This window comes from Euwallacea fornicatus, chromosome 28 (genome assembly GCF_040115645.1).
Source record: "Euwallacea fornicatus isolate EFF26 chromosome 28, ASM4011564v1, whole genome shotgun sequence".
Lineage (NCBI taxonomy): Eukaryota > Metazoa > Arthropoda > Insecta > Coleoptera > Curculionidae > Euwallacea > Euwallacea fornicatus.
In genome coordinates, this window is record NC_089568.1 from 2,645,066 (window position 1) to 2,670,894 (window position 25,829).

Here is a 25,829-nt window from a genome sequence, read left to right on the forward strand (position 1 = left end):
AACTGATCCTTAATTGTCATTTGTCATCGAAAATGCAAGATGAATGGGTGGGTGAGGGGCTGAGAGGAAGGGGGAAACGAGTTGTCAAGAAAAGTGGTAGAATCGTGTAAAATGTCGACGTGTTAACCCGCTAAAGAAAACGAAAAATAATGAATTTATTAGTGAAATCGAGTATAGTAAATGGTCGTTACCGCGTAGCAAATTAATTCGACCGTTATCTAGGTTTGAGGCTAAAGAAGTGCACAATTCAATCATCGACGTCCGCAGCATATTTGTTTACATTTTTTTGAACATCTTGACGTCTTCTTGCAAATCTTTACTGAAGAAGTGGAAAATTTCGGAATTTTAATCATAATCCTAAGCTGTGATATTTTAGATTAGTAGTCTGTAATGTATGAGCTTTCGCGATAGTAATAATCAAGTCAGACACGAAAATGTTATATGGGAAACTTAAGATCCACACTTGCAGGGTCATCCTGCTCACCTCTTTAGTGTGGTTTCTGGTGGACGTAGTTATACTAAGTTTTTATTCGGACTGTTTGGGTGGTTCCTGTAACCAGAAGACCCCACAACCAGAGGCTTTGGTTGATGACGGCAAGGACTATGACTCTGCATTCGGAGAGAATAGAATCGATGAAATACAACCCCAAAGGTAAGTAAAAAGCTTATTTAAATCTAGGTGACTATTAAAAGATTAAGACTTTCCATTGGTTTTCATAAAAATAATAAATTAGGAGGCAGATAAGTGAATTATTAAGATGTTTGTGGTAATGTATGCCTCCTTATCTTGGAATGTTGTGTTTGGATTATTGAAGTAATACATATTTCAATTTGGTAAGTTTTCACACAAATTTGTGGCTCATGTTTATTAAAAAATGATCTGTAATTAACTAATGTTAAAGTAGGCTGAAACAGAAATTTAATGGCTGTGGTTAAAGAGAAAACTGCAGTGAAAATTTAAGCTAATTTCTCAGAATGGTAAACAACAAAGTCCTCCATTAGTTAATTGGCTAATATATAGGAGCAGATTAACACAGCATTTTTGGTATGAAAGATATTGCTGTATGGGTGTCCCATGCTAGAGTTTATAGCAAATATCTCACAACCCTGTAGCAATTTTAGAAAAGATTTTAATAGAAATATGTAGGGTTATGTTCGGTTACAAATAGAAATAATAACAAAAAATATGATGCTCACTTACGGAGAATGTCACAAGAATAGTCATGATAACCAATTTTAAATCTAGGCTGGAATTTATTGGCTTACTACGAGCTAAAAAATAATCCAATACCTCTAGATCAGATATGTTGGACAGATAAAAATAAGTTATTAAATAATAGCGTTATTAACAAGCATAATGCCCAGTATTGGTCAAACAGCAGTTCCAATTCGCATTCAGAAACACAATTCCAAACAGTATAGAAAACTAATATTTGATGTGGTATATTTAACAAATGCTTGATTGGACCTAATTTCTTTGAGGGCACATTAAATAGAGAAGTAAGTTTACAAAACATGCTAGCTGAACGTTTGGAGGATATTCTCTTTGCAGAAAGACATGACATGTTATTGCAACAGGAAGGCGTTCCACCGCATAATTCACGAATTACGACCCAATATTTGAGTGATACGTTCCCAAATGTGTGGATTAGGAATAGAGAAACTATTTGTTGGCCAACTCCATCACACGACTTAACCCCACCAAATTTCTTCTTGTGGAGTTTTTTAAAAGGAATGGTTTATCAAACCCGTAAATTTTCTCTTTGTATTAAATTTAGCTTTCATACCCAAAAAGTGATTTTGCACATTTTAGGTATGATTTGCATTATTTTATGAACCAAATAAAAAATTAGTCAACAGAGAATAATAAATACTCTATTTCCCAGCACAAACAATGAACTTTTAAAAAAGTTGATGATCTGTGAATCCTTGATTCCCTTGTTTTTACAATGTATTTTAGTTAGATACAAAAAAAATAGTTCAAAGTTGGCAGTTAATGTTGGCGAATATGTTAATAAGTGACTGTAACACATAACGAATAAAAAAAAATGTTTACATTTCAAAATTTCTTTGATTCGTCAAATAAATGTATCACAGGTGCTTTGCAATACATATACTTATGCAGATTTCAAGGGAAACCCTGTTCTTTACGTTCGTCCTGTCTTAAAGCTTGACCTTAAGATAGAAATGAATTTGTGAAATGGAGGGAGTGGGGATTCTAAACAAATGCCAACAACCTTCAAATGAGGTGTTGCTAAACACTTTGATACAAAGATCGCAAACTCAAGTGATATTTGGCCAATTTAAGTTCTTTTGAAAACGTTATAACTTGATGATATCAGAGTGCAAAAAAATTGCTTACCTAGGGTATTTTGCTCCATCTAAAGATGATTTCAGGGATTCCCCAAAAGGCAATATCCAAACCACAAAAAGTGAGGTCCAAAATGTTCATAATTGCACAATTAAAACGCGACAAATCCTTCCAAAACGAGAATATTTTAGATCTTTCCGAACTAACTTCTTTATTTTTTGCATTTTCAAACGTTAAAAAACAAACGAACAAATAGTACTTTGATGTCAGTTAAAAATTTAGTTCCGTTTGACTTGTGGAATGACAGTTGCTTGCCGCAAAGTGATGACGTCTTCAAGAGTATGTCTTTTAGATTTATTTTAATTTAGCACTTATTTTTCCAGCATATTAATTTTAAGTTTGTCTCCGTCAATCTTTTAGGAATGGTCCTAGTGAATCCCAAAACGCCAATGGAATTTCGGTAACCTACCACCCTTCGGCCCTGAAGAAATGGAGAACCGCTCCAGTGGTCCTCCCCGTATCGGGCCGTCCAGGGGAAAAAGGCAAAGCAGTGCATATCCCTGCGGAACAAGACAGCTTGATGAAGGAGAAATTTAAGCTGAATCAATTCAATTTGCTGGCCAGCGATATGATATCTTTGAACAGGTCACTGCAGGACGTCAGACTGGACGGGTAAGAAGAGTTTTCTTTTTATTACTTTAAAGAAAACTTAAAAAAAAAATTAAATTGCAGAAGAAAAACGTATACACTTATTCGGCTATAAAGTAGTAATTAATTCAGGCACACGCACAATGGTTTATTTCTACGGGTATTGTGTAAAAAATTACCACATATGTTTTTTTTTTAATATAATAATTGCGCTTATACCGCACGGTGTTATACTGGTGCTTTATTGCACCAGAAAAGGATATGTCACGGTTTAGTCTTTAATCCCTGTTGCTCAATTTATGCGGTCGTCAGTTCTGAAAGCAAAAAGGTGACGTTTTAGTCAGTGCTTTTAGGCGTTTAATTAGACCAGGATGAAACCAACAATTAGCAATGCAATTTCCCAATCATTGCCCGGATCGGAATGAGTTCTTTGAATAACTGTAATTTTCGTTAGGCAAAAATTATTTTAACATTCTTCCCATTCAGGTGTAAAACCAAAGTGTACCCAAGATTGCTTCCCACTACTTCCATAGTCATAGTCTTTCACAACGAGGCTTGGAGTACGCTTTTAAGAACTGTTTGGAGTGTAATCAATCGGTCTCCAAAGAACTTGCTCAAGGAAATTATCCTCGTTGACGATGCCAGCCAGCGAGGTAAGAGTTTGCACCTAGAATGCAAGTAATGTAAAATTGCCCTCAATTAGTCATACCCATTTAGCTTTCATTGTTTAAAATGTGCCTTTAGCTGTGAAGTAGATTAACGTGCATTGTGGTTGCATGAGCCGTAATAACAATGACTTTTATAAGGTTGCTATGGCCTAGGTCATTATTTCTTAAGTAATATTTTATGATAATTTCTAGGCAATATATTAGTTCCTCGAATTAATGATTTAATGCTCTTAGAGTTTGTGCAACTTTTCTGTTCATATATTTCAGATTATTTGGGCAAAAAGTTGGAAAATTACGTGAAGACTCTGCCGGTGCCTGTCTACGTTTTAAGAACAGAGAAGAGGTCGGGGTTGATTAGGGCGAGATTGTTGGGGGCTGAAAAAGTAACGGGACAGGTAGGATTTGGTTGTTATTTAGCAGGATTGAACACGCCTTTTGGTTTCTCATTTTCTTTAATTTGAATTACATGAATTGAATTGATGCAGGGCTGCTTAGGATGTGTTTTGACTTTTTTTTTTGTATTTGGACAGCGATTTTATGTGATATTCTTAGGGTTGAAACACTTCACGTTCCTACATACACCGTAATTAGCCTAAGCGTTTTTAAGGGTTTGACCAATAGAAATTACAATTCCACATCATGGACATATGTCGATTTCAAACAGAGATGTTTTGTTTTTGCGTGCAAACGTTTGTTAGTTTTGCCCAATATTAAAATAATGAGGAAAATTGTAATCTCTCATCTCCACCATTTAACCGTTTTCAAAGTTTTCTTCTTTTGTGGGAAAAATAATACAAGATACACATTTTATAAGGCTACCGGCGTTCTTATTCATCGCCAACTCCTCGCTTTGCAAACTTCGATTCGTTCGCCAATGTGTTGCCTTACGAAACTTGTATCTTAATGTACTCAAACCTCAGTGTTATTTTTAACAAGACAAGCTTGAAGACTGGCTTTAAAATTTTGCGAAATTCTAGTGGTGTGTTAATTTTGAAGAAGTGTATGTACATCTCATTTATGTTCTGTTTTGAAATACGAAACATAATTGCCATGCTCTCCTGCAGGTAATCACATTTCTGGATGCCCATTGCGAATGCACTGAAGGGTGGCTGGAACCGCTCCTAGCCCGGATAGTAGAAAACCGTAAAACCGTAGTGTGTCCCATCATCGACGTTATTTCGGATGAGACTTTTGAGTATATCACCGCCTCAGACATGACTTGGGGTGGCTTTAACTGGAAACTCAACTTCCGATGGTACCGAGTTTCTCAAAGAGAAATGGATAGACGAAAAGGGGATCGAACGGCACCACTCCGCACCCCCACGATGGCCGGAGGCCTCTTCTCTATCGACAAAGATTATTTTTATGAAATTGGGTCGTATGATGAAGGCATGGACATTTGGGGAGGGGAGAATTTAGAAATGAGCTTCAGGGTAAGTTTTGTGATAATTTTAACATGTCGTTTCTTTCCCTTCGATTCGACTTTGAAGTATGGTCTAGGTTTGGCAATGCGGAGGCATATTGGAGATCAGTCCGTGCTCCCATGTAGGTCACGTGTTCAGGGGTGTGTCCCCTTACACATTTCCGGGAGGGGTCAATAAAATTATTCTCAAAAACTTGGCCAGAGTGGCGGAAGTTTGGTTGGACGACTGGAAAGATTTCTACTACGTCATGAGTCCAGGTTTATTTCTCTCCTTCACTCGTTGATTGACGTTTTGCAGCCCTATGGAAAGCTTTTGTCTATGTGTCAGTCATTGTTGGGCTTTTTTCTGATTAAATTAAAAATAGTTTTTTTTGCAAATTTACAAACATAAATACGGTTTAGGTGTGGCAATGCGGAGGTATCCTCGAAATTATCCCATGCTCCCACGTGGGCCACGTTTTCAGAGATAAATCCCCATACACATTCCCGGGGGGTGTGTCCAAGATAGTCCTCCACAACGCGGCCAGAGTGGCCGAGGTCTGGATGGACCACTGGAAAGATTTTTACTACTCCATGGTACCAGGTTAGCCCGTTTTCATGATGATGCGGCCTCGATCGAGCTTGAATTTGTTTTGTTGATTGGGAAACCACACGCTTATTGACTAACTCCTTTTGTCTTCTTTCCACTTACTAAAACAATCATACACTCGGTTGTGCGTAGAACATGTGAAATGAAACAGTAATGGGGCTTAGGTCTGGCAATGCGGAGGTACGTTAGAGATTATCCCGTGCTCGCACGTCGGTCACGTGTTCCGGGACAAGTCCCCGTACACGTTCCCGGGAGGAGTCTCGAAAATTGTGCTGCATAACGCCGCTAGGGTTGCTGAGGTCTGGATGGATAACTGGAAAGAGTTTTATTATAACATGAGTCCAGGTTTGAGGATTTTCCAATTTTGCCTTGATTATTTAGGGCGATTAACATTCGGCTTTTGCCTTAGATTTGTATGAATTAACCACTAATATTAACGCGTACTTTAACATGGTTTCAAGAGATACATCTAAAGGCCATGTAGGACGTTACTTTCAAAGTGCTATCTTCAAAACGACTATTGCAGGATCGGTTAGCCTTCGTTTCTGAAACCATTTGTGATTAAAAAAAAAAAAGTTACGTAATAACTTATTTTTTTACCTAAAAATTAACATATTGGTTGCCTTCATGCAGTTGTGAACAATCTAGTTCATCAACTTATTTAATTAAAATTTTAAATTAAAGTACTAAAATTTTAGCCTAGCGCGATATTTCGGTCAAATGTTTTCAATGCCCTTCGATATTTAATAACGTTAAAGAGACTTCTTAAATGAATTTTACACAATTCAATGTTTTACTAATTTAACTGAACTTGTAATACGGTCGTTTAGGAGAAGAAATAGTGCATACGTTTAAAAGGGACATCCTGTGTAATTTCGACTTTTGTTATGTACAAATTAAATTTTAATGCAGAAGTCATTCGCCAAAGCGCTTAAAATAATACATTTAAAAACGTGCTTTCTAATCTGTATTAATCGAAATTGCGACATGTAGGGGGTATGGGGTGTATACATTATACAGATTAATGCCGAAATACCCCATGTTATACCACTTAATCATAAAGATATAACTAACCTTAACTAACCTTTATTAACATTTAAACAATTGTGTAATGTCTCAGTATTACCATCGACCATCTTTTATCGTCGACTAAATTGTTAAACGAAACGCGGCCATTCAAACGTACATACAAATGTGTCATCATGTTCAGGTATGGATGTGCGGTGGAACCCTGGAAATCGCCACATGCTCGCACGTGGGGCACGTGTTTCGCAAATCGACCCCCTACTCCTTTCCAGGAGGCACCTCCCGTATCGTCAATCACAATAATGCCAGATTGGCCGAGGTGTGGCTGGACCAGTGGAAGGACTTCTATTATAACATCAATCCAGGTGTTTTTATTAGTTACAAGAGCTCATAGTTCCATAAAAAAATACTTGGGGCTTTCTTATAGAACTTTGAGTTTTAGTAGAAGAGTGTCACCGCACTAATTAGTTTTTTGTAGAAAATAGAAAGTTTTTCTACAATTTTAGGACGCAAATGCGCACGGTAGTCATGAGAACAACCACGGTCCACAACCACTTTTTTTTCTTGCTCAGATTCAAATATTATCTTGATGCATATTATATTTTCAGCTTTTTTTTCTATGTTATTGCACAATTGTTTATGATGTTGCATGCCAGTGCTTGAACAAAATGGAGCTTTCTAGATTAAGTGGAATTTTAAGGTAAAAGTGTTTCAATTGGGCAGAATCATTTATTCTACCCGATTGAAATATTTATTACTTTTGTGGTATTTCATACAGCGTTTATTTTACAAATTTTTCTACAACTTAGGGGCCAGAAATGTGGAAGTAGGAGATGTGTCTAAGCGCAGAGAGTTGCGCGAACGGCTTAAATGCAAGAGCTTCCGTTGGTATCTGGAGCACATTTATCCGGAATCGCAAATGCCTTTGGATTACTACTATTTAGGAGATGTAAGACACTAAAATCCTTTCCTTTCTCTTTAATACTACATTTTTCTTTCTTAGATTCGCAATTTAGAATCCAGACATTGTCTAGATACAATGGGTAGAAAATCCGGGGAGAATTTGGGCATGACCTACTGCCATAACATGGGTGGTAATCAGGTTTTCGCCTATACGAAAAGACAGCAAATTATGAACGATGATAACTGCCTAGACGCCAGCAATAAAAATGGACCTGTAAAACTGGTACGGTGTCATGGAATGGGCGGAAATCAAGCCTGGGTGTACGATGAAGTGGTAAGTTTTATAGTTTAAGACACGCAGTTTTCTGTAGTTCGGAAGTTGGTGGAAATATTAGGTCTGTCTGGGACAAAAATTGTAGACGTCCTTCACATACCTCTACAAAAAATGTACGACTTATTAGGTTTTTAGCAAACTCAACACCATCAGTTCAGGTTACTCCGGGATGTAAAAATGTTTATAATTCTCTTTTAGGATAAGACAATCAAACACGTCAACACGGGCAGCTGCCTTCAAAAACCGGACCCGAACGACATAAATCTCCCCCTGCTACGGCCCTGCAACTTTGGCGAGGGCCAGCAGTGGATCATGGAGAGTGACTTTAAATGGCAAGCTAACAATCATCATGAGGAGGAGAGGAGATAGGGCCGCCTCCCAGCGACCACCTAATTATTGTGATAAGTGAAGAGTGCGTGTCGAAACTTATAGTTCCTCGGGCGTATGTAAAGTAAAGAGTCAGAATGTATTTCATTTTTTAGCCACACATATCTTTAGTAGCATTTTCGATGCGCGAAGATTGTCACAACATTCCTGTTCAGTATTTACTACTGTTTGTTGCGCAGATTCGAAAAGACAGTAATATCGATGTATATTAAGCTGACTGCCATTGTACATAATGTTTATAATTAAGGGGGGGGGGGGAGGGTATATGTGACAGCAAGAGAGAGAATTTTAGTAGTCGAATAACGAGTCTTCCTCAAAAGTATATAATGTAGTCTTCGATTCGGCAACACTGCTTTATCCTAGCTAATTAGACAATATAATTGCGAGAGAAATAAAGTGCTTAACCGGACCAATGAGGCGGCCAAATCCGTGTTGTCAGATCGACCAATAACGTGTACTATTTAGATCTGTTAGGAGATTTTTTAGAGATATTTATGAAAATGCCAGGTGACAGGTTTCTATCGCGAAAACCTTTACTAACCATATCATAATCGCCAGCCTAGCAATATCGAAACGATAAAATATAGGTGATATTTTTTAGTTGGTTCCGAGAAGAGAGGCCAAGTACCACCAGTCTCGCCGTGATTTGATTTGTTTTTGTACAGGGTTATATGTCTAATGGATGGAGGTACGTAAGGGCTAGATGAGCGTTGGTGGAGAGAGGGGGAAAGTTTGTTATCGGTTGTTACTACAATAAGGCGAGCATGCAAAATCACAAAATTTGAAGTGTGCTTGGGGTTTCTAAAGTTCTAGATTCTTTTTATTGTGTGAAAGTAAGCTGCTTTTAAATAACCTGTCATCTATCACCAACACGTGCGATGAGGTGGTAGTTGCGCATTAGTATTGAATATTTCCCTCGACAACTTAGTTGAAGTGTTTTTAATTTTCGCCTATTATTTATCAGAAAACACAATGAAAATGTCTACTTTTGAAATATATAACACTGTATCAATCCCGAGCATACTTCTTTGCCTCAGCAGGAAAAGCAGTTCTACTAACTTAAAAATACTTTTTATAGCCTATAATACTATATGAACAAAATAGAGCAAATACTATAAGGAATAGGAAAACTAGAAGAAACCAGTGCTTTTTAGAGGCTCTGATGTAATAAGCAATATTAGCGATTAAAACTAAAACCTCTTACCAACATTAGAGGCTTTAGTTTTAGAATTAAAGCCCTCAGCGTGATAATTTTATCGACCCTGTATAGACTAGACAAATAACTGTATAATGCTCAGCATTTTTACATTTTGTTAAACCCCGTATTGGTTAACTTTTTTTACCAATTGGGTCTAATTTACAGCATATTTCTGAAACAATTTAGAAATATGGTTTTTTAAAAATGTCAAATCGGGCCATTTTAGCATTTATTTTAAGTAATTTTTATCAATTTCCATTCCAAGAATGGAACTTTTATGAACAAATCATATCCGTTGAGTGCATTTTGAGGCATCATCATTTTATCACTTTATTTTTGTTACTAATTGCCTCGAATGTCCTCAATTCTTCATCAGGGAGGGAGTTTAAGACAGCTGGCTTATTAAGATTTCGGCTAATTTTTATAGAATATTGCAAATATCCCTCCTTGTAAAATAAATCGACATATCGTGAAAAGTGACAAAACATTTAGTTCACGTTTTTCGTATATTGTTTCTATTTTTGTTGTAAAATATTTAAATTTGTTGATTTACATAAATTAGGCTAGGTGGTGGTGCAATCCAGCTTATTCTAAACAAAAGATTAATATAAGACAATTTAATATTAATGAATTTCCTTTATTTATCACAGTCACTAACAGTATTATTTACATAAAAGCACAACATTGTGATCCCTCTCCAATCGGTCCTCCAACTGCTGAGCCCCCACTCCAGTGGCACAGCAAATTTCATCCACACTATTGATGCCTGTAAATGTTTTTTGCAGCTCTGACGAGTCTCCTACGAGGACTGGATACTTTTGAATACGTTGAATTAGGCCTTCCAACACGCCAAATTGAACCTATCGCAATGAAATTACTTCAATTAATTATACGATATGCAGGGCGGTCTTTAAGGGTGTTCAGATATTTAAAGAGCCGATTCTCTAGATGGTTTTAAAGCGAATATGTTATATAAACATTTGTCCTAAAATGATTCATTTCCAAAATAGAAAGTGTTAAATATTCAGAAAAATAAAATATTTTTCTAAGTGTTTTCGAAATAGCGCAAGATATTTTATTGAAACTTAACGTACCTTGACAGTGCAGAGATTTATAAGTTTTTGAGTTTTATGTATTTCATGCAGAAATAAACGATTTACTTGTCCACTATTGTTTCAAAGTAGGAAATTGTGGTATCACTCTGAAGTCGTTCTAAAAATCTTTTATTTGATATATTATTTGACCCTTTGCTATTAAAAATTTTGTAGTAAATTATTCCTCTGCTTAGGGGGTGAAAGAAATCGTCGTCAAGTCTAATACAAAACTTTCCCCCTTTATATTAAAGTTGATGTGTCCGAACATTTTTGCATAACTTCTTTATCAACTGAGAAAACAGCTCTGTTTCGTTTTAGTTGGCACACCCTGTACATAATAATATATTTTATACAATTATTTTTAACTATATACCAATTTTCGCTCATTAATTCGAAGATTGGCCAAATTGAAACGCATGCACAGGTCTTTGATGGTGGTACCTCTGCTCATTCCAGTGTACATTCGGAAAACGTCGCGCAGATTTGGCAGTTGCCTATGCGTACGAGCAACGTAATTCAGGCAACGCTTCTGAAATCTTAAACATTTCAAAAACTTTATTCAAAAACGACCCTTTAGTACCTACTTGTAATTCGTTATCGTGAGCTAAAGATCTCAATTTCGGGGTGGAACAGTAAATATTTCCATACTGGAATAAGGGAACCAAAGCAACCACTCCATAGTACACCAGATTCTGGACACATGCTTTTACCAGGTTATTGTCTACGTCAGACAGTGCAGCTATTCTAGCGACATGATTAAAACCATCAATATATGGGGTTACTTGCTGTGTAGTTAAATCCCATTGATGGGGCGGTAATTCTTTAATGAAAACTGGGACCTGATGGTCCAGGACTACAGAGGGGTCGCTTCGGATTCTGCAGACTTTTAGATGGGTTGCTATGGGGCCTTCTACAAGGGCGCATTCGCCTGAAATGAAATAATGAAATATTTTTATTTCGTCGTGTTGCAATCTACCTTTGGTATTTAAATCGTCCAAAACTCTCCTTAGAATAGAAGTTAGCTTATCACCAGGATTTCCAGTGGATAAGAACCCGCTTTCAATCTCCATTGCCATTAGATATTCCGAAAACTTTGTCACTACATGTTCATACTGGACGGTTCTTGCGTCGCTATCGCAGACGAAGCACAAATTGAAGTGAAACGCATTTCGAGCATATTTTTTGTTATCAATTTTAATGGGGAAGCCCAAAATCTTGTGATCTTCTAATGTTCTAGTTAGAAAAAAATGATATAGCTATCACCAAAACATAGAAAACTAAATGTCCCTTACACTGTGATGGTACTTCTTTGAAGCTCAGCTTTGGTGATAATGTAGACACTGATGCTATCAAAGAGTTCTTTGGAAATATAATTTGTTGGGACCTAAAGTTGAAAAGAGAAAATAATGGGATCACTATACTTCTATTGTTACATCACTAATTTAATATGTATTATTTATTATTAAAAAATGATTCAGACTTTCTCTTGTTTCCTTTACTACTTAATATATATTTGTACCTTCTTATATGAATTTTTTGCAAATAGTGAGAAATACAAGAAATGCAACACACATCCAAATGTGAAATCAGAATTCATATAGGGTGTTCTAATAAAAATGAAGAAGAAAAAAATAGCATGGAAACCAACGATCTTTATATTTTAATGTAGAGGCTCTTAAAAAGCATAAAGATATAAAATTTTATCGAGTTATCTTTCAGTATACAAAAGAAACCAGTAAAAAATGAATGAAAAATCAAACTTTGTCACCCTGCATATGAAAATTTGTGCGTTTTTGATTATAGGCATATTAGCATTTTCTTCTTATTTTATTGAGTTCTACCACTCCCTGAAACATCTCCATGATGAATTGTTACACCCTGTATAGTGGGCAAAGTTTACACTTTTTTATACATACCTGGCAGGAAATTTTAGGGCCTGCAGTATGATGAAATTCACAAAAAAATATGCATCTTATCGGCCTATCCTTTATGCTAGTAAAGCAGTGTTTTCGCTCCACAATGTCTAAATGCATTACGAAATTCTTTGAAAATTCTAAATACTGCTTATTTCATACTTCAACAAAACGGTGCGCGATTTTTTAAATTAAATTAATTATTGGTTGATAACGTTTAATAGTTACTGTGTTATTAGTATCTTTTAAGCAAAAAATATAAGAAAAATCACATAGTTCAGCTGATTTTTATTTACTTGTCAGCACTCATTTTATCATATGATTGCGTTGTCAAAGATGTGTCAGATTGGGTTGTCAAAGAAGTGTGTCAGGTTGGGTTGTCGAAGATGTGTCAGATTGGGTTGTCGAAGATGTGTCAGATTGGGTTGTCAAAGATGTGTCAGATTGGGTTGTCAAAGTTGTGTCATATTGGGTTGTCAAAGATTTGTCAGATTGGGTTGTCAAAGTTGTGTCAGATTGGTTGTCAAAGTTGTGTCAGATTGGTTGTCAAAGATGTGTCAGATTGGGTTGTCAAAGATGTGTCACTGAGGAATATTTAATCATGTAAGCCATAATGCAAAATGGCAATAGCGTTTTCCATTTAACCACTCTATTTGTCTCGGTATTGGGTTTACGAAAAAATGAATAAATATTTTGTATCATTATTTGGATTTTTAATATTAATTTCTATTCTAAGCACTATTTGTAGTCTACAAGAATATAAATGAAAGTAAATCGCAAATAAGACGCAAAATTTTTGTGCTCAAAAAAAGAAAATTAACATCTTCAATTATTCTCATTATCTCATCCGCATTTGCAGCACCTTTAAACCAGATAATATCTGTAAGATATTATATCTTTTAATTCATCTTTTAAGATTCAAATTGCGTAACAGTCTGCTCCAAATATCAGCTATGAAATATTAAAATAATCCAAAGTTTTACTTTAATTTTAATTCAAACACTGGCAAATCTTCCTAGTTGTCAATGCTGACTACAAAAACAACTTTTTCTGCAACTTAAAAACGAAGAAAAGAATCTAGAACTAGAATACTTCTAGCATTTTTAGAATAGCATTAAAAAAATAAAAAAATCTATTGCTTTTATAGCCAAACTATTTTATAATTAATGAGATTGTGAAGGGTTCCGTTAGAGAATTATTAAATAGAGCTCCTCAAGCATGGCCTGTTCTACCATTCAATGTTGCTACTGGTGGAAATTCGAAGAATGTTGGTAATTTAATTTTTTCCAACTTCCCTGACTGGCAACATTTCTTTCTTACCTATAATATTTAAGTGAAATAAACGCATACTATTTATGCCATGCCATGTCATGGAAAAGAGGTGTTTTTTTTCTTCATCCAGTCCATTTGTGAGCCGTTGTGGGAGAGAACTATCATTGCAGTAGTAAAAACTAAAAATTTAAGGGAACCAAATTTCTAGAAAACTGTAAACTGAGCGGGGAAGATATCTGTGACAGGTTTAACCCCTTGACGGCAGATGGTGACTTGGGAACCAAGAAGGAAACTGTAAAAAGAAAGGGGAAGAAATCTGTAATAGTTTCAACCCCTGAACGGCAGATGGCGACATGGGAACCATGCAGAAAACTGTAAAATGATTGGGGAAGAAATCTGTAATAGTTTCAGCCCCTGGACGGCAGATGGCGACATTGGTACCATGCAGAAAACTGTAAAATGAATGGGGGAGAAATCTGTAATAGTTTCAGCCCCTGGACGGCAGATGGCGACATTGGTACCATGCAGAAAACTGTAAAATGAATGGGGAAGAAATCTGTAATAGTTTCAACCCCTGGACGGCAGATGGCGACATGGGTACCATGCAGAAAACTGTAAAATGAATGGGGAAGAAATCTGTAATAGTTTCAACCCCTGGACGGCAGATGGCGAAATGAAGGAAAGAGGTGTTAGCAATGCGTCTTATATCTCGAAATTGGTGACTGCGCAATATCTCACTTTCACTAATTTCGCAAAATCTCTTACCACCATGGTGTCAAGAATGACGATTCATTGCAGTAAACGAAATAGAAAAGAAAAAATCTATAATAAAATACACCGTCAATAAAATGCTTAAATCGGAGTTTTTATTGTTTCAAAAATAAAAAGGCACTGTTTTAAAACCTCCTGTAGTTCCCCTAAAGTCTTATTAGGCTTGAATTCGCAAACCATATTAATCTTGCGTACCATCTCCTTGAGGACTTTTTTGGCGCTTACCAAACCACCACTTTGCATCATTTCCAATTCTCTCCAAGTAAGACCATATTCTGCGTTATACAACTTTTCTAAGTTTTGATACAACGGGTAATTGTTCACACAAGCTATGCAAGCGCAGTCAAATAAGTACTGTTTTCTAAGTTTGTCTTTGCGTTCCGATTTCGCAGTAATCGCATGGTGAGAACTGTAAAAGAGAAAACATCTCATTAAGAAAATAATGAAAATTCTTATTACGCATACATCACAAATGATTATATCACGCTGCAGCGTGCAGAAAACGATCTTTATGATGCACGTTTGAATACTGGGGAAACAATATTAGAAATTTTCATTCTAGCATGTCTAAACTCTTTAAAAAATTAACTCCACTTATTGACGCCTAAAAGCTTCAATTAGTGGAAATATTGTTGCACTTGTAATTAATAATATTGTACTCCTTCTGTAGTGTAGATAATTTGATTCTAGTAAAAAATGCATTACTTCGTCATTGTGAAGCATGTTTTTTTGCAGAAGAAGGACATTTTCAGCAACTGCCATGATATATTTACTTTTAATTGTCTCATTTGTGTAATTTTCAGTAATACATAGGCAATATGCAAAAAACTTTGAGAACCTCTAAATCCTTAAGTAATTGAAGTCCGCCACATGTATATATGAAGTTTTTTCCTTAAAATGACCTTACTTCGTACTTGCTTCACTCTGTCGGTAAGCTAAAAAGTCACCCTGTATTACAATTCACTATACTAAGGTCTTCGATTCTATAACGATTTCAGCACATTTCACGTTAATGAAGCGCAGCTGCAGCTTTAACGTGGAACAATAAAAGTTACAGTGATGCATCGAAACTTATAGAATTTTATTCTAACCAACTTAATTCAATTTTTCCCATACCCATAATTGTCAAAACATTGATCTCCGGCATTAATTCGCTCAATAGCTACTGCAATAACGGTAGTTCCATATCCGTACCTCGTAATATTGGGGCAACAAGAGTGATTAAACATGCTTAGGAAGGGTAAGGCTGCGGCCCCTATTTCTTTTTTCGCTACGCAGCCGTCTGAAGACTTCAACTCTGCAATCTAAACAAAATTTGGTCAATGATAAATTTTCTTTATAGTGGCAACACTAACTTCATGGAAATTACATGGGCCGGCTTGCATATGAAAGAGCAGCAACTCTTTGAATCCTTTCTCGAATTGTTCATCCCGTTCCTTAAAGAATGAAGTGGCGGAAGACAACACATGGTACAAAGCTGCGCAATGTACGCTCCTATTGAATAAGTCAGACACACTTCGTTTGGCAGTATTTGCTTCTAAATTGCGGATTTCCTCGTATCTGGAAATGACTTTAGTTTAACTTAATAAATGAAACACTTAGCGTGTACCTGTCGCTTCTATAAATTTCTCCCTGCTTAATTTTGCACTGATCAAGCTTGGAATACCAATCTCGAACCAAAATCGTAAGTCTCAGATGCATCAGCCTGTGCTCCAACTCTAACGATAAGATCGTGAGCAAAATTGGACATTCATATTGATGATATGCGCTATTAGCTTCATTTTGGCAAGTTTCACTGCAGAATAAGGCCTGTGTGCAATTGCAACATGGAAATAGGGTATAGCAAAGTTTCAAACAGTGGTGGCAGTGAGTGTATAACTGATCTAATGAGAGATTTTAATATAAAATAAGTTAATTATAATCCCAGGGAACCAACCTATAAGAACGTGGCAAAAGGACTTCTCTATTGCAATAATTTCTCCCGGTTCAATGGTTTTGGTAGCAACAACGTGTCGTCCCATCGTAGGGGAATGTTCTATTCGAACACTGTTAGACGCCGATTGAATTAGGGGGTTTTGGTCTTGAGGTGGAATCGATGGAACAGGGGTGAGATAGTCCACAGGTTCTTGTTTAGATACTAAATTCTGGGCTTTCCTTTTTCTTACAACAAGTTTAGGAATAAGACGTTCTGGATAGTTGTTTTTTAATGCCATTTCTATGTCCTAAACGAAATTTGAAACATTCAAAATGTTCTCTCAAAAGTACTTATGAGCTAATATTACTTTTAGACATTCCCGATAAAGACCGTTTTCAAAGAGGACTGCCGATCGATTTGCATATGCAAGGGAAACGTTGTCGGTTCCAATTTCGGCATATACTAAACTTTTTGTGTAGAATTCGTGGGAGACTCTGGCGTTTTTAGTCTTATACGCATAATTGCCCATTTCCCTAAAATAAGTAAAAAATTATATATTTAATTAATTTATTTATTGACAAATTTAAAAAAAACGCTCTCTATTTTATTCGCTGTTATGTTGTTTATATATTTTGTTATGTTCATATTTTTTTGTCATTTTTCTAACTAGGGTACTTTAACATCTCTATTTCATCATGCTCACAAAATATACGTTGTGTTTTTTCTCTTTCAGAATTTTCCACATTAATTTCTTCCACCATTTTGTCAAGAAAAAAAATTCTTCCCACCACTCTAGGCTTGTTTTTGATTTCGTATACTTAGTTCACACAATTTTAACTTTACCTCATTTCATCACTCCTATGATTGCTCTTGCCATCTTGCATTACAACAGGCAACATTCCACACCCCTCCATCAAATTATATACAGAAGTTACTCGGCTCTCATTTGAAGGCAACTTCTTGAAATCCGATGAAAACGATACAAGTGTATTCGTGTCCTGCAGATGGCGTAACATTTGATGGTTCACATGAGGAACTCTTGCTGCACCTGTGTATGAACAACGTTGTCGCATCATTCAAAACCACTTTAAACATTACGAGGTTCTATTCTAGCATAAATTCACTATCAAGGCAAACAAATATATAGATATGGCAACTACGTACCTTCACTCATGCTGCCGGCGTTTCAGGTTTTAAACAATCGATTTCCTGATTGCCTACTTCACTTATTACGGCAGAGTTTATGCCAGTAGCAGTAGAAACCCACGTAAAGCAATGTCCCTGTACTCGACACCCTTTCTAGTCATTAATTTAGGTTCGGAGATGATCTTTGTCATAGCTCAGCGACTGCAGGCTCAAAACATAGCCGAGGAACGCGCTATACTAGGTGAAATATATTTTTAACTCGCACGGCACGTTTCTGATTCTGAATGGATATTCAAAACGCACGATGCTCGTTTGGTAGAGAGGGAGAAAGCTGCACAGTGCTGAAACGTTGAAAACAATTTTTTTTAAGATAACATAGCTATTGTTGCTGAAGTAGAGATTATTGACTAGCATTTGTGTTTGGATTATTTTTCGTTTTATCCATAGTTTTATCGCACCATCACCGCATATAGCTTCTGCTTATTTGCCCCAATTCTATTCTTTAAAATTGACATTGAATATTTGTAGTAAAATTAGCTATAAGTTTAGGATTCTTATATCTATATGAATTATGACGCCTCGAATAATTCATACTGGCAACAGTTACTCTTAGCTCACGTCACTGGGGACATAGCATTGCAAACTCGTGAAGAATAGCTGTCATTAGTATTTTACCTACAATTTCACGTCTAAAATGTATGTTTTCTTTGCTTTTGCACACTATGCTAATAGTAGACTTTATCTCACTCATCACTTCTCACCAACACATATCGCATAACCCTCTCTAAATATTTTAAAATAAGTGTGGAAAAGCTTTGTCGTTAATAATAACACAATTTTATAAGATTTCTAAACCGTATATATTTATATATATATATGCATGGCATATAATATAATCAAAATAGTTTTATAACTGAAAATGTTAACGAACGGCATTAGCATCAACCTTTGGCGAAAATGATTTTTATTTCGTTTCCGAAAAAAAAGTTTTTGTTTTGGTACGCAATACAACGCCAAATCCTACTTAACAAACATAGTTAAGCTGTATTTGAAGTAAAGCGCAGACGTTTAAAAGTGACGCTGAAGAAATGTCAAGTTTGTAAGTCCGGCTTTAATCACGACTACTCAGGAGAAATGTTGCTGGAAGATAAGATCCTCACTCATGACTGAATAAAAATACATTTTTTTTCCACTACCTAATGTAATGCGAGCATGTTTTCTTCTCGTGTCAGTTAGTAGGGCGACTTTTTTCGATGATTTTTGAAGGGAACTCGGAAACTAGCAGAGTTATGAAATCAGTCAAATGAGGAAAGAATTGCAGCTTTAGGCCATCAGTTTAAAGCTCCTTTTGATTTTTTGAAATGGCGCTTTACTTACTAGATATTTACCAAAAACAATTGTGCGTTTGTTTAATCGATCTAGCCATGTAATTATTGGTTCTAGATAAATTATGTAAATACGAATATTGTGGATAATTTTGCTCTGAAGAAGTTAAGCTGGAGGGATTTTTTTTATGACAGCTGTCATTTTTCAGATATGGTATAAATTTACTTTTTTTAATGAAAACCATAGTAGGTTGTGACTTATTTAAGACAGTGTTTTTTATGTATTAAAATGACGCCATTAAGTGGACAGTTATTTCTCAAAATGGCGGAAATACTGTCTTTTTTTAATCCGATATTGCAGCAATTTTAAGATATTTAGCCACGAAATCGTTCGTATTAATTTATTGTTTGTTTGACACTGTAAATTTAAGTTTTTGAATTGTTTTGATAAGGATTTTTATATTTTTATTTTTTACGCTGAATTTGTAGTTTCTTTAATAGTACTCTTTTTATACTATTTTATATTTGAAAGTTTATAAGATAACGGCTTCTAAAATTTTAAGTTTTTTAGATTTTATTAATTGACCTAACTCTTGGAGTAATATTTAAAAAATACAAGTTTAACCCGTCTTCCATTTTTTTATTCCTGCAACTTTTCCTTGCTTTCTAATAGCTTCCTTAACACTCTGTACTACATGAGTAAAAAAATGTTTATGCAATTCGCTCGGTGGTGAGTAGTAACATAGTTAACAGAGCAAAAGCTGCTGTAAGATAAAAAAAATATATGTATACTTATGTCCATATACAAGATGTTTCTCCACGTCGTGCTAATATTTCAGGGTGTGATTCCTCAGGTCATTTTAAGAAGAAAAGTTGATATAAACATATAGTTCATGGTTTGGATTTTTCCGTGTGCATTGAATTAGATAGCACCTAAGTGTCTAGGGTATGCGGGGGGAATGTAATATTTAAACAACAAAGACAGAGATATAATGTCTTCTACAAACTAGACTAAAGAGTCAAAATGGATAATGGAAGGTGTACGGACTGAATAAAGATGGTGATACGAACGCACGTCCTTGACTCGGTTATTTGTTTCCGCTCTAGCATGATTAAAGGCATGATAATATATGTTAAAGATTTCACTGTATTCTGTATGCTCTTGAACAATTTTCGTGATTTTGATTTGATTTTTCTGGCGTTTTGGTTCGAAAATTAATAGTTCCTAATCTTTTCATTGTTTACCTGCCTCTGTTACATTAGTTTTTTTGTTAACCCTTTCGAGCTTTGTGGTATTACTGCAAAATCAAAACCAATCAAAGTGCAAAAAAATCAATAAGTTGAACTCTTAAAGTTTTAAGTGAAATGAGGCTAAATTATGCAAACGCAATTACTTTTCATTTTCAAAAAGTCTGCCTTCAAATGGTTAAAAAGTGGTAAATTTAAAAAAATCAATTCTGATGACGCACACGTAAAGATCCAAACTACACACTATATGTCTGCAACGGCCCAAAATTTTGGGTAGATTATTGAAATTCTTTTTTTCAAATCGTTATTTTAAAATTTTTCATTAAGTATTTGAAACATTGCTTTCAATTTTGATTTTTCTTAATAGGACATTAAAATCCATATAGAAAAATAATTTTATTGCTTAACCAGTCGGGTACGTAACATTTTTTCTTAAATAATATCGAAAGACATATATGTAGAAAGGCTACTGGTTGAACTATATATATTATATAGAATTATATAGAACATACGTATATATTATATAGGAATCGAATTACGTTTCCTATTAAAATACTGGGTTTTATGTCGTATTAGTACATATCAGAATTCAAAGTAATGTCTAAATTACTTTTTTTAAAATTTTAAAAGCACGATTGGAAAAAATTTTCAACACCTTCTAGCTAAAAATTTGAGGCTTTGCGCACACATGTTTATGTAAACTGTTCTTTATAAAATGACCCGAGGAATCACGCTCTGAAATATTAGCGCAACATTAAGGAACGTCCTCTAATTTTCCATGTATAAAATCATCATTTTTCACCTTATTCGTTTCTTACAAACATTTCACAATTCTTTTAATATGCAGCAAGCGTCATTTTCAGAAGTGCAATAACAACTGCAATCATCATCTAATTATTGTTTACCTATCAGAAAAATCGATAATAATTTTTCAATCAACTTGATGCTATTGAAAGCCCACATAATAGGCGCATTATTCCCTTTTTGTTATGTTCCGGTTCAAAAAGGTCTCATATCGATTATCCATTAATAAAATTCTATTATTATGCCGTGTTAACATTGAACGCTATTTTCGTTGTGAGTTTCCCGCAGTGGGAAAGAATGATGCTTTTGGACTGGAAAAATCATCAAAATTTAGCAAAATGCTTTTGTTTCTCTATTGTGTATTTTCTTGATAAGTTTCCATTCAAAAATTTTAGTGCTGGAAGACCTCATCGCTGGCCTGACCTCAAACAGACTCATCAAAGACTTGATGAAACCTCAGCAAGCTTACAGTTCCGAGGCTGTAAGGGACATCATTGAAACTATAGCGAACTCATCATCGATGAAACTGGACGCAATTAGCATGAACAAATTGTGGGATTTGATTACCATGGTGTTCAAGTGGCAGGTATAACACGCTTCAACTTTCCTATTCAAATTGCGTTTTACAATATTACTTTTTAGCTGGCAATGTCTGCAAATGTAATCGAAACAACTCAAAGACACGTGTCTGAACTGGAATCCTACGTTGCAAGCGAAGGAACGCAGCTGCAACTGCATCGAGTGCAGAATGTCCTACAAAACTTTTCTAAAGTACTGACCGAGGAGGAAAAAATAGAGCTGCACAAAGATCTAAGCACTTGGTGTCAAGTAAGTATTTTAATTACGGTAATACACCAGATGAGGTACATCTTTCTTCACAGGGTTTCAACGTCAGAGTTTCACTTTTGATGCGAATGGGGCTTCAAGGCAACGATGGTCAATTCGTGGTGAACAATCTAGACCCCATCGCCGAAAACATGCTCCAAAATATCGGCAGCAACGTCTACGAAACCACACAAAACGGCAGAATTCTGGAAAATCGCAATAGCAGCGAAATTACCAGCAAAAAATCTTTTTTGGAGCCGGAAAACGTTAACGAGCTCAAATGTTTCGTGAATGAAATATTGGGAGAAAGAAAACTGAGCACTGGTAGTGCTGATGGTAATCCCACACTGTTGAGGTTGACTTCGATAACTGAATCCAAGATCAATAACAATGCTGAAGATGGGTTTGATAACATTGATATAAATGTGAACGATAATGATAAGTTGCAATCTTTAATGACTGATTTAAGCATGGGGGATGATACTGAACAGAAGAGCTTTAAGAATGATTTGTTGGATATGATCGATGGGGGGCAAAATGAGGTTGTTTAATATTGATCGGATACTAAAACTGGTCGAATGACTACAATACATGATTTTTCTATTAAGTCTTATTTAAAGGCCTTATGGAATTCGAAGCAGTATTTATAATCTCACATTTACATTGTCCTCTCTCATTACTTTGTGAGTAGGTACTTATTTAATCACCAAAGGAATTTACATTAATAACATGGTAATAATAACCCAAAATGTGCCTATATGAAGCGGTATTAATTTATTAAAATTTCTACTCTATTTACATTTTTTAAGTAGACAATACGTAGACATGCTGTGTATATAAGCCAGGTTTAAGTTTCTTATTTACTTGTGCGTTCTATTGAGGGAGATTTAGAAGGTAAATTAGACTGACTGAAATTATTAGGATATCTAAGCACTTTCCAGTAACTGTGACCAACAAGTACATTATGTAAACCTTCACTATATATAGTTTTTTTCAATCTTTAAGTATATATATGTACTTAATATTTATTAAAGTGCCTTGAAGACAAGGTTTTGAATTTCTTTCAGAGTTGAAACGTTTGGGGAAGATTTTACTGGCAATTTTAGACCTGAAAGAACACCGAGTAGTAAATGAAGCACTTTAAATGCGATTGGAAGACATTTCGAAAATCTTGCGTATCTTCCATGTCATACATTTTTTTAGCCACTTAAGTTGTATACCGATATTATTTCCTATAAAACATGTGTGTTTGCCGAGGCACGCAAGTCTTTGCATAGCAGGAGCAATGTGAATCACGCCCAAGGTGGTTATGCAATGCTTCTTTAATTTTTTTCCCTTATTGCATGAACATAATCTAGTTCTGTTGATATGGTTATTAAGGAGTTAAGGGTAATAAGATTGCCGTTATTCTCCTTAAGGGCTAGCGAATTCATATCTCGTGGGTTTTAAATAAGCAATGGAGGAAACTGTTCGTTGTTTGGCTACAGCGCAGTTTTAGAGTTCAGAAGACCTGAAATTCTAGGACCGCTGACAATCTACCGGGTATGGAACACTAGGAGTTACCTGGTGGAAAGGAGAGAATCCAATACCATGGGCGTTTAAAATCAAACGTGACGCATGTCTTGTGCGAATATCCAGCAATTACAAATCTGACCATATTAGGGAACGATCAGCAAAACATAACATTATACTACTTGCTGTTACCAGTACATCCAGTTAATACAAAGTAAATTTTGAAACTATTAAGGTATTTATATTGACTGTGATGTATTCAGTAAATTAGTCATTCCCAACTTTTCTTTCATAACGGCACACTAGCCCCTTTTGGATCTATATAGGAACCCGAGGGTAGAAAAAAAAAACGTTCTGAGAATTTAAAAATAAATTTTAATGATCATTTTTAGTTGCCATTATTAAATATATTTTTATAATAGATAACTTTTAATTGAAAATTAAAAAATAATAACAGGACTAGTATGAAAGATAAATGGCTTTTTTTGAGGTCTTCTTCATTTCCTCTATTTCTTATAATTATCTATATGTCTATATATAAATGTCAAAATTTACCCAACCTATATATATTAACTCCTCTATAGGATCATAATCAGTTACATATATAACTGAACTCTAATATTTACATCAATATTAAAAAGTGCTCATTATAAACAACATACATTCATGTATTTAACTCTCATTTCCCTCCGAGCATAGCATCTACTCTTCTCCTATCCCTATATCTTTATTTTGTCTTTCTTCTCTCTGATACACTTTGAATAACCATTTCATCAATCAGCCTCAAAGTTTTGAATTTTTTAGTAATGAGTATGAGGTTTATAACATTTACTACATAAATGCTGATGCATATCACGCATAAAGTGCGCAAAATGAAGTATAGGAGATAAGCAAAGTAGCAAGAGATAAAGTTAGAGATAATTATCAATAGAAGAGAGCCATTTACAGCTACCGGAGACTCGATGAATGCTGAAAAAAAAAATTAATTCTTAGATGTCCAACAAACTTAATTATATAGTCACACTTGACATAATTATAGTTAAGAATAAAATTTTCTAGTGATAAATTGATATGGTTGATAATAGGAAAGAAATTTGAATAATCACATTTTTGGTTGATTTTCCAATGCCAGTAAATTCTATGTGACAAGTTAAGTACTCTATTCCAAATAGATTACTTGATATTTACATTATTTATGCATATACATACTATACTAACCAAAAACTGATAAAATGGTATAAAAGATGATTCCAAAGAAGCTGTTGGGTTGATGAAATAGGGATCCTTCTTGGAATATTCCTAGGCCCTTTCCATACCTGGAAACATTACAGTAACATTTCAAGTAAATTTCATATTTAATATTTCAAGTAAAAAATATTTAGTACTATACAAGTTAAGTATCTAAATAAAATATTACAACATTGCAATTTGGTGCACCAAATTTGAAGTAGGAACAGTTTATTCTCAAGTTTACCCCTTGACAGAAATCTTAAGAGGGTAATTTTACACAAAATATAAATTCTTACAATAATCATTGAAACTATAAAGGATTACATTTTAGAAATGTCTACAATCAAATTTTTACCAACATTCTCACTTCAATACTCAAATCTTCATTCACTTATTACTTAATACATTTGGATTTTAGAATCACTTACGTAGACTCATAAACTCTTGTACAACTGATCTGAGGATTGATATCACAATAGGCTTTGTAATTGACATTTTTCTCCATGGACTTTTCCACACTGTATGCATATATAGAAAGCCCACATCCTATGATTGAAGAAATGAACAGCAAACGGTTGCATAGAGCTACGGATGATCTGCTGATTCGAAATTTATTAATAATCACTTCCTTTTGATCCAAGACACTTGAGGACATTTTGCCTTTAGCATGCAATTTGCAAGTAGGAACGTGTTTATCTTAAAGGCGAGTTTTATACGTCTAGACGAAAGGTGTGGAGTGACGAATAGTTGAAATAATTAATTAGATGAGAACTAATTTTAAAAACATGTTCTAAGCTTTTTAAGGTTCGTCATTTTCACTGGAAAAAATTATGTTTATGTTTTGATAAATGACATCTGACATTCAACTGAGGGTGACAGCTGCAGGAAAATCAATAGGCAATGTTGCCAACGTTGCCATATAAGGTAGGGCATCAGATTTCTGATTTTTTGTGATTTTTTGGAATTTTGAAAAATATATTTGGAAACATTTTTGAAACAAGTTATGAATGAAACGCATATATCGATATATTTAACCTTGACGCTTAAACTGCATATTTTGAACAGGTGGTATCTATTTTTTGATTCAATATGTGTAATAAAAAAAACCGTACTGAATTACTGGAACGTGCAGTTAATAATAACTATATAGTATTTGAACAATAAAACCGAATAATTATTAGAAATAAAGCACATGCACATGTGCAAGCAAAAGGCCTAGAAAGTGCAACGGGACAATGGAATGAAAAAACTGCCGGAGGCACAAAACACGCAACAATGAATCCTAAT

At 35.0% G+C, this 25,829-nt stretch overlaps 5 protein-coding genes across 11 annotated transcripts; 2 read left to right on the forward strand and 3 right to left on the reverse strand.

The window, feature by feature from the left end:
- Positions 1-62: 62 nt before the first annotated feature.
- Pgant5 (polypeptide N-acetylgalactosaminyltransferase 5) lies at positions 63-10,114 on the forward strand. 4 transcript variants are annotated; one of them, XM_066297471.1, is made up of 9 exons: positions 63-652; positions 2,732-2,983; positions 3,446-3,612; positions 3,895-4,022; positions 4,692-5,060; positions 5,128-5,308; positions 7,475-7,614; positions 7,669-7,902; positions 8,101-10,114. In XM_066297471.1, exons 1-9 carry the CDS (start codon positions 435-437, stop codon positions 8,269-8,271), a joined length of 1,860 nt encoding a protein of 619 aa, XP_066153568.1. In that variant the 5' UTR covers positions 63-434; the 3' UTR covers positions 8,272-10,114. The 4 variants fall into 4 exon arrangements, with proteins under 4 accessions (XP_066153568.1, XP_066153567.1, XP_066153566.1 ...); XM_066297470.1 differs by lacking the exon at positions 5,128-5,308 and adding an exon at positions 5,453-5,633; XM_066297469.1 differs by lacking the exon at positions 5,128-5,308 and adding an exon at positions 5,804-5,984.
- On the reverse strand, positions 10,104-12,818 carry Nprl2 (Nitrogen permease regulator-like 2). 2 transcript variants are annotated; one of them, XM_066297474.1, is made up of 6 exons: positions 12,498-12,818; positions 11,874-11,965; positions 11,558-11,814; positions 11,166-11,509; positions 11,023-11,110; positions 10,104-10,347 (listed from the first exon to the last, which is right to left on the reverse strand). In XM_066297474.1, the coding sequence occupies exons 1-6, from the start codon at positions 12,612-12,614 to the stop codon at positions 10,244-10,246; spliced, it is 1,002 nt and encodes a 333-aa protein (XP_066153571.1). In that variant the 5' UTR covers positions 12,615-12,818; the 3' UTR covers positions 10,104-10,243. The 2 variants fall into 2 exon arrangements, with proteins under 2 accessions (XP_066153571.1, XP_066153570.1); XM_066297473.1 differs by having other exon boundaries at positions 10,955-11,110; positions 12,498-12,817.
- Positions 12,819-14,610: 1,792 nt separating this feature from the next.
- LOC136347316 (SET and MYND domain-containing protein 4-like) lies at positions 14,611-17,897 on the reverse strand. The gene is made up of 8 exons (XM_066297199.1): positions 17,617-17,897; positions 17,296-17,500; positions 16,820-16,985; positions 16,474-16,759; positions 16,147-16,420; positions 15,893-16,097; positions 15,654-15,841; positions 14,611-14,946 (listed from the first exon to the last, which is right to left on the reverse strand). The coding sequence occupies exons 1-8, from the start codon at positions 17,624-17,626 to the stop codon at positions 14,619-14,621; spliced, it is 1,662 nt and encodes a 553-aa protein (XP_066153296.1). The 5' UTR covers positions 17,627-17,897; the 3' UTR covers positions 14,611-14,618.
- OSCP1 (Organic solute carrier partner 1) lies at positions 17,714-23,608 on the forward strand. 3 transcript variants are annotated; one of them, XR_010733471.1, is made up of 5 exons: positions 17,714-17,839; positions 21,371-21,561; positions 21,618-21,803; positions 21,857-22,804; positions 22,868-23,608. XR_010733471.1 is itself a non-coding variant. In XM_066297200.1 (4 exons), exons 1-4 carry the CDS (start codon positions 17,728-17,730, stop codon positions 22,349-22,351), a joined length of 984 nt encoding a protein of 327 aa, XP_066153297.1. In that variant the 5' UTR covers positions 17,714-17,727; the 3' UTR covers positions 22,352-23,608. The 3 variants fall into 3 exon arrangements, 2 of the variants coding, with proteins under 2 accessions (XP_066153297.1, XP_066153298.1); XM_066297200.1 differs by having other exon boundaries at positions 21,857-23,608; XM_066297201.1 differs by lacking the exon at positions 17,714-17,839 and adding an exon at positions 20,493-20,586 and having other exon boundaries at positions 21,857-23,608.
- Positions 23,609-23,664: 56 nt separating this feature from the next.
- On the reverse strand, positions 23,665-25,396 carry Vkor (Vitamin-K epoxide reductase). The gene is made up of 3 exons (XM_066297203.1): positions 24,971-25,396; positions 24,531-24,628; positions 23,665-24,281 (listed from the first exon to the last, which is right to left on the reverse strand). The coding sequence occupies exons 1-3, from the start codon at positions 25,195-25,197 to the stop codon at positions 24,040-24,042; spliced, it is 567 nt and encodes a 188-aa protein (XP_066153300.1). The 5' UTR covers positions 25,198-25,396; the 3' UTR covers positions 23,665-24,039.
- Between the last annotated feature and the right edge of the window lie 433 nt (positions 25,397-25,829).